This window comes from Sinocyclocheilus anshuiensis, unplaced genomic scaffold (genome assembly GCF_001515605.1).
Source record: "Sinocyclocheilus anshuiensis isolate Anshui unplaced genomic scaffold, SAMN03320099.WGS_v1.1 scaffold1170, whole genome shotgun sequence".
Lineage (NCBI taxonomy): Eukaryota > Metazoa > Chordata > Actinopteri > Cypriniformes > Cyprinidae > Sinocyclocheilus > Sinocyclocheilus anshuiensis.
Genome location: NW_015538055.1, coordinates 1,951,897 through 1,959,904, shown reverse-complemented (window position 1 = coordinate 1,959,904; position 8,008 = coordinate 1,951,897). Strand labels below are relative to the sequence as shown.

The following is an 8,008-nucleotide window of genomic DNA, read 5'->3' as shown; positions in this document are numbered from 1 at the left end:
AGTAATGCGTTACTTTACTAGTTACTTGAAAAAAGTAATCTGATTACGTAACTCGCGTTACTTGTAATGCGTTACCCTCAACACTGCTCATAACTATTGGTTGCTAAACTTAAACAAATTGAGGTAATCTGTTTCCTAAATGAAAAACCCATTGGGCTTTACAATGTTACGTGTTATAAATTATTTAAAAATATATATTTTTTTCTTTTGATTTTGGATTGAAACATTTTCTTGTGAAATTTGCCCATTTTAAGCAATTTTCTGAAATCCGTTATGAGGAGACAGTGTATTGTGGTCTTACTTGTCTTCAAAAAGAATAATAACATTTGTGTCAACACAGCCTCCCCCATGACTTCCATGGTCATGTGTGCGGACCATCCCGGGCTGACCTTTAACCTTAGCTTGGTGAGAAGTGAGCCGACATACAACCAGCCAATGCAGCAGTGGACCATCATCTCTGACTTTGCTGTAAGTCTTTAGGGTGTCTGACGGTGCGATTTTTCTTTGTTCAAAGCAAAATCTGCTCTGAATACTATATGTTCATGATTGGATTTGTCATTATTGGGTCCCTTTACTGTCTCTTCTGATTCAGTAAGTGTTGACTTTCCTGCAGGTGAGGGATTACTCAGGAACTTACACGGTAAAACTGGTTCCCTGCACAGCTCCTCCCGGTATTGAATACAGCTTCCGTCCTGTGTGCCACCCCAGAGAGCCAATTACCTTTGATCTGGACATACGCTTCCAACAGGTCATTACTGAAGCACAAGCACTCATCAAAAGGGTCACAGCAAAGGCTGTATAGCTGGGCTCAGGGCATTCCTGTGTCTGTCTAGTACTCTGTGAGTTAACATTACAGCTTACAGGAGTCATCTTACATACCTCTTTGCAAAGCCTGCATCACAGGTTTACAAAACAATCCACTCTGAAACAGGTCAGTCTGGTTTGAGCAATCACCTTGTTAAAAAGAAAGACTTATTTTAAAATTAAACAGACCTACATGATATTCCACTGCCAGGAACAGCATTTCTTTGGCAGAATGCCCACACATTTTACTCATGTAATTAAATAATGCAAATACCAACTGCTGTAATGGTATCTTCTTCTTCTGATTGTTTAGCAAAATAGTATCTATCTTTAAATTGCTAAACATTGAAAACTGAAATTAGTGGATTACATAAAAGATCAAGTACCACTCAAAAGTTTGGGGCTGGTTAGGTTTTTTGTTGTTGATGTTTTGTTTTTTTTAAAAGAAGTCTCTTAAGGGTGCGTTTATTGGATTAAAATACAATAAAACAGTTCTATTGTGACATATTGTACTATAAGTAATACAAATAGTATATATAATATACATATATTATTTGTAGGGTGCCACAAGTTTGTTAAAATTTCCAAAGGGTGCCGCGACTAAAAAAAGGTTGGGAAACACTGCTCTAGCAGACACTTTGAGGACTGCCAACAGCAGGACAGGTGTCTGAAGTATAAGAGGGCACCTGCCAAACACATCACCAACTTAGTTGTCCTAAGGAGATGTGAAAACAGGCAAGCCCTAGGCATGGCGAGGGGATGCAGTGTCTCGTTCCCTCTTGGGGAACCTCGACGTTCCCCTTCTAGGGAGCTCGTGCTCCATGTTCTAGCAGACACTTTGGGGAACATAATGTCCTCTCAGCCATGCAACGGCGCATGCCTGTTCACCTGGTGAGAGAGCAATAAGGGAAGCGATAGACATATACCGAACCTTCCCTCAGAAAGGGTGCAAACCACATAACTCGGAAAAATGGGGAACCCAGCCGTTCAGGAGGGACATCCCATTAACCAAGCTAAGAACACAGCTATCCTCAGAAGGCTGTTACAATGAGCCAAAGCAGCATGCAGGGCCCAGGGGGACCGCCCACTTAAAAAAAAAACCTAGAAAGGGGGGGCCACCCCATCTACCTGACTGAGCTTAAGGGATAAAGGAAGAAGACCATGGCTATCCTCAGAAGGCTGTTACAATGAGCCAAAGCAGCATGCAGGGCCCAGGGGGACCGCCCACTTAAAAAAAAACCTAGAAAGGGGGGGCCACCCCATCTACCTGACTGAGCTTAAGGGATAAAGGAAGAAGACCATTTATTAAAAACCCCAAGGGGAGACAACTAGACGAGGCTCAGGGGACTGCCTACTTGAAAAACCCCGATAAGGGGGGCAGTCCAATGCAGAGTACTTGGAAAAAAGCCTACATCACAAGGGAGCGTTAGCTAGTGGTCAGTGGTCTACTTGCCAGCAGCGGGGCCCGAACCGCGAGACGCAGACACTTGTTCCTCATCCCCCGAGAAGAGGGACAAACGCGGATGGAGCTTTCTCATTGGATATTTTCACAACGAGTGCATTCAGAGCCCTCAAACACTGAACACGTATGCTCCTCACCAAGACACATAACGCATAGATCGAGTGTGTCCTCGGGTGTCAGAAACCTCGGACACGGAGGCACACACTTTCTAAAATGCTCACTTGCCTTGGTTTCTTCATAGCGCCTTTACATGCACTGTCAAACAAATGGCTCCTGAAGACAACAGAAGTTGGTGATGTGTTCGGCAGGTGCCCTCTTATACTTCCTGTGACGTCACGGGCTACGTGAGCCAATGGGATTGGAGTTGTTTCACACATGCTTCAGACACCGGTCTTGCTGGCGGCAGTTCCCAAAGAAGGGGAACTATAATAACCCTGGTCTAAACCAGTTGTCAAAATGTTTATTAATATAAATTAATTTTTAAGTAAGTTTTCTTAGACTCAAAAAAAAACATAATGACTAGCTGACATCTAGATCCAGCTGATTATCATTAGTGTACTATTATAGTGTTTATTAAAAATTTTCATTTTAATTTTATTAATATAAATTAATTTTTAAGTAAGTTTTCTTAGACTCAAAAAAAAACATAATGACTAGCTGGCATCTAGATCCAGCTGATTATCATTAGTGTACTATTATAGTGTTTATTAAAAATTCATTTTAATTTTTATATTTTCTGTTTTACATTGTAGTAATTTTCTTGTGTTTTTGTCATTTACCATGTTAAAACCTTCCTCATGTCAAGTAGATCCAGTTGTTTCTTTTTTGCCTTTGCGCTGCACTCAGGATCATTAGACAGTATAATGTGTAATTTTGAACTCTGCTTTACAGGACAAAGCTCAGCCAGAAACTCAGGCGAGAACATTTGGCAGCATTAGTTTCAATGCTTTCCTCGCTGTAGATGATCCTCAGGCGCTGCCGCTGGTGAGGCAGCCGGGCTCTGACGGCTTTAGGCTGGATTCCACAGCTTTGTTTCAGGTAAGAGGGACATAACTGCTGCCACATTAAGAAACATTGCAATAATGTTCTGATACTAACACTATAACACTGTCCAGGTGTCGGCAGGCAGGGAGTTGTACATTCACACCATCTACACCGTCCGGTCCAGAGACAACGCTAACCGAGGCATCGGGAAAAGGAGCCTTGAATATCATTCTGTGACACACGGTCACTCGATTTCCAAAAGGTCAGCTAACCACGTTCCAGATTTGGCTCAGGATATTGGCATAGAAAATAACCGCGGCACAAATATCTTACACATAGCGCTGGACCGCAGCGCTCAGAAACATCCCAACCTTCACGAGGAATCCCAAGCAGAGGGTATCGTTCCTAGAGAACTGAATCAAAGGGACTCTAATGATGATCGTGTTGTCTTGATCATAGGAATCTTGGTAGGTCTTCTCTTCACCATCCTCCTCGTCATTCTTGTCATTCTGGTGGTACGATCTAGACGGGACAAGAACATCGCTGAGCCCCCGAAAGGCTCTAGCAGCACAGCGCCCATGATGACGCAAGGCCTTGATAGCAACAACAGCTCAGAGGTTTGATTTCCCAACAGTGGATGCTTTTATTCAAATCACTTTTTATTTGCAAGTTCCTCTTGTTCATTTGCTCGGGCACGCAAAGACACATATTGAGTCGGAGTGGTTGCGCTCTACCTCTCCTCTGGATTTTGTCGGTCTGAGAGTGTACTTGAATTTCATAAGCACTTCCGTCTTCACTGCTTTAATAACTGAAGTCTGAATCTTTTGCAGAGAGAATCGGTTGTACTACTGTTACTACTGCTTGATGACATTGATATTCATCCAAATGTAAGTTTACTTTATATCCAAAGGTGCTAGATGAAAGAACGGTATTATGGGAAAGATGATCTTGTATAAATACAGTTTGTTTTAAGTCACTGGTCATTTTTATTGGCTTATTATTATGGTTAATAATAAGGTTGAATAAATCAAATTGTAGTCTATACTGTATGGGTGATCCATCCGTTATCTATATATATATATATATATATATATACACAGTGGGTACGGAAAGTATTCATTTTTTTTTTTTTTTTTTTTTTTTTTTTTTTTTTTACTACATGTATGTGTTTTTTTTTTTGTTTCTTTTTTTGAAGTAACTTCAATAACATCAAACTAGGATTTTTGCTTTAATCAAGTTTCTATAAGAGTGAAATTGTTTCAGTTTTGGCTAAAGAAAAGCACATTAGTATTCTTTTTCTGTATTTTATGTATTTATGGCCACAATCAAGTTTGCATGGTTTTCTTTTTCTTTTTATCTACACTTACTGTGTGAAAATGTATTAGTGTATTATAAAATGATCAAATGATTTTTGCCATGTAACATTTCATTGCCGTTTCACAATCAGCAGTTGCTTTTTTTTCATGACTTTTGTACCTGAATGTAATGCTGATTAGCATGATATCAAATGACATTACTCAGATAAAAGAGAGTTTTTCTTTGAGATGCCTCAACACAAAAACTACTGATTTATTGGTTAAATAATGTGACAGTTGGAATTCCTTAGTTTTAGGGGTTTTTTTTTATGTAATTCAGTCCAAAACATAAGAGCTATATATTCCCATTCCCTATAAACAAGCATTATTCTGCATAATGTTTAGAATAATGTTATTTTGAGAACATTTTGAAAATGAATTAGTTATGCCAGACACTTTGACTTGAATTCATAATGGATTAAAATGAAATGCAGGCAGAGATGCATGTTCTGCAATCCAAACTAAATAGACTGGAGTATGTATACTTAAAATTAACAGCTCAATACCATTTTACAACACAAGTACAATTTAAACATGTTGCTTCAGACAAATCTTCAAGTTTTATTTATTTTGTTTTATTCTATATAGTGTATATATACAATATTGTGCAAAAGTCTTAGGCCATTAGTATTTTCACCAACAACAAAAAAAAATGGTTTTAAGCCAGTTATTTCTATCTTTTGCTGTAGCGTGTCAGTAGAAAATGTCAGTTTACATTTCCAAACATTCCCTTTGCCATTAATTGTAATTCAGTGAGATTTTTTTTGTCTGACAACAGCCAGTGCTCCACACAGAGATCTGATCTCAGCATCATCCAGTCTGTCTGGGATTACATGAAGAAACAGAACAAACTGAGAAAAAACATCTCCAAGATGTTTTTCACATCAAATGTTAATTTGATTTAGTTAATAAAGTTATTTGATCTATTAAATCTATTTATGACATTATTTTTGAAAGAATCCTCACTTTACAGCAAGTACTTTACAAGTGCCTAAAACTTTTCACAGTATTGTAGTTTTGCAGGTAGGTTTCTTGAAGTGTCTTGGAGACTTTGCCACGGTTCTTCTGGATTTAGTCTGAGTTTTTTCTGTTTCTTCATGTCATTCCAGAGGAACTGGATGATGGTGAGATCAGATCTCTGTGTGAAGCACTGGCTGTTGTCAGACTCCTTGTTCATACAAAAAGTACATATGTTAAACTTTCACATAGTCCAAATTTTACTTTGTGTACATGTTGGAGAATTGAAAAATTATGAAATGCTAAAATGCTCAGTTTGTGTTCGATTAGATTTATCATGCTTGTACTGACATAATCACATGACTGTATTAACCTTCTGATGCTGTTTGGTCATTTTTGACTGAAAGGTTTTATGTTTTGGCTTTTTAGAATTTTATTACTTCATCGGAATGGTTAAAAAAAATTAATAGACATGATTCGAAAAGGTTAAATGGTCCTGAAAAGAAGAGTCACTTCTACTCTTCAGAGTCAAAAATTACCGCATTGGAAATGAATGGGGGGAGAAATGTTTGTTATTACGGCCAAACAAAATCATACTGAAAGATTTTTTTTTTTTTTAGATATTTACCTCAAATTTAGATACTTCTTATTTAGATTTATGGCTTTGATTTTCTCAGTTTTGTTTGTGCATGTATCTAGCCACAAAACAGGAAAAACCAGATGAATACAATAAAAATGGCACCACCTCCCTGAAGAAAGAAAGAAACAATTAAGATGACAACCAGCAAAAAGAAGACTATGGGTAATGCAAACAGTCATTCACAACCACAGGATTCCACAATAGTTTTAACAAGCTGTGCTGAGCTAGACTGGTTACAGACAGGTTTCTCAACTTCTGAGAGTTTCTCGTCTGTTTTATGCTGCCTCACTCCTGAGTTACTCTTTTTGTGAAGGAATATATCAAATGAGTTATCAACCCCACAAGAATTATAAATTCAGTCAAGTGAATTTGTGTCCAAATTTGTGACTGTGTTTGGATGGTACACAAATTGTTTGGCATTGGGTTCACTTCTGCCTCATGATTAGGTGTTTTCATAAAAACGCTAAATTTTGAATGTTTGTCCTCTTGACTTACAATCATTGAACCTCAGGAAAAGAGCAGAGCGAATTGTGTAAATTATTTGTAAAGCTATTCCTATGTAAATTGTCATTTCAGTGCAGCGATTTACATAGGACTGGTTTTACAAACAATTTACACACATTTGTTTTGTGAATAAAGTTGCTTGATTCTATAGAGTGGTGCAGTGACGTCAGAACCCGGAAAACCATTATGAAGGGTTATAAAATGGTTCAAATTTAACTCAGATTCATAAATCTCATAGATTATGCGCATAGCTATAATTCTGTGTGTAAAAAAAAAAAAAGCATGAACATGAGAATGCATGTCGGGTTGGACGTTGATAACATGCGTGCAGGAATGTGACGGCTGGACAAGGTTCACAGACATTTGACGAACAGAAATGGAACAGCTGAACAAAGGGGAGATTAGTGTCAAAAGTTGCCGTATCTTGTTGGTATTCAGAGTGGAACTGAATACAAAATTCCAACTTGACGTGCTTTACCAGTGTTCTGTGTGCTTACATATGTGCACTGTGACTGCTGTAAGAAAACGCTTGTGTCTCGAATCAAAAGTTAAGATGTTAAATTATTTGTTAACAGTACTTTCTTTAAGGCTGCTACACATATTAAGGTTACAAAATAGGTGTATGAAGTAGTTACCAATTTGGGATGCATGTGCTGTAAATGTGGAATATTACTTGATAAATAATGAAAGGGAGACCTGAATCATTATATATTCTATCGTAATTGTACAATAATATCATATTTTGTACATGTGACTTGGATAGGTTTATTGCAAATGAAAAATGTATAATTTCATTCATTTAAACAAATTTACTCTAAATGCAGACGCTGCATCCAATGCATCCCACATTTTCTCAATGACACTCCCCCAACTTGGGGAGATCAGAAGAACACTCCCAATCAGCGCATAACGTTCAGAGTTTCTTACTCATAATTATGACTTTATAGTGGTGCTCACCTATATGTCTCATCAACTAAATCAGCATACTATCATCTCAAAAACATTGCAAGAATTAGATGTTTTGTTTCCAGTCAAGACTTGGAGAAACTTGTTCATGCCTTTATCACCAGCAGGGTGGACTATTGTAATGGTCTCCTCACCGGCCTTCCCAAGAAGACCATTAGACAGCTGCAGCTCATCCAGAACGCTGCTGCCAGAATTCTGACTAGAACCAGAAAATCTGAGCATATCACACCAGTCCTCAGGTCCTTACACTGGCTTCCAGTTACATTTAGGATTGATTTTAAAGTACTTTTACTCATGTATAAATCACTCCATGGACTATGACCTAAATACATTGCA

At 38.0% G+C, this 8,008-nt stretch overlaps 2 protein-coding genes across 2 annotated transcripts in view; both read left to right on the top strand.

The window, feature by feature from the left end:
* Positions 1 to 802, top strand: part of LOC107683412 (FRAS1-related extracellular matrix protein 2-like) — a 77,669-nt gene extending 76,867 nt beyond the window's left edge. The window contains exons 19-20 of the mRNA XM_016479469.1: positions 341 to 468; positions 614 to 802. Coding sequence (XP_016334955.1) covers positions 341 to 468; positions 614 to 802 — 317 coding nt within the window. The remainder of the gene's footprint in view (positions 1 to 340; positions 469 to 613) is intronic.
* An 866-nt stretch (positions 803 to 1,668) lies between these two features.
* LOC107683411 (FRAS1-related extracellular matrix protein 2-like) lies at positions 1,669 to 4,183 on the top strand. The gene is made up of 4 exons (XM_016479468.1): positions 1,669 to 1,695; positions 3,158 to 3,304; positions 3,382 to 3,867; positions 4,081 to 4,183. Exons 1-4 carry the CDS (start codon positions 1,669 to 1,671, stop codon positions 4,165 to 4,167), a joined length of 747 nt encoding a protein of 248 aa, XP_016334954.1. The 3' UTR covers positions 4,168 to 4,183.
* The last annotated feature ends 3,825 nt before the right edge of the window (positions 4,184 to 8,008 follow it).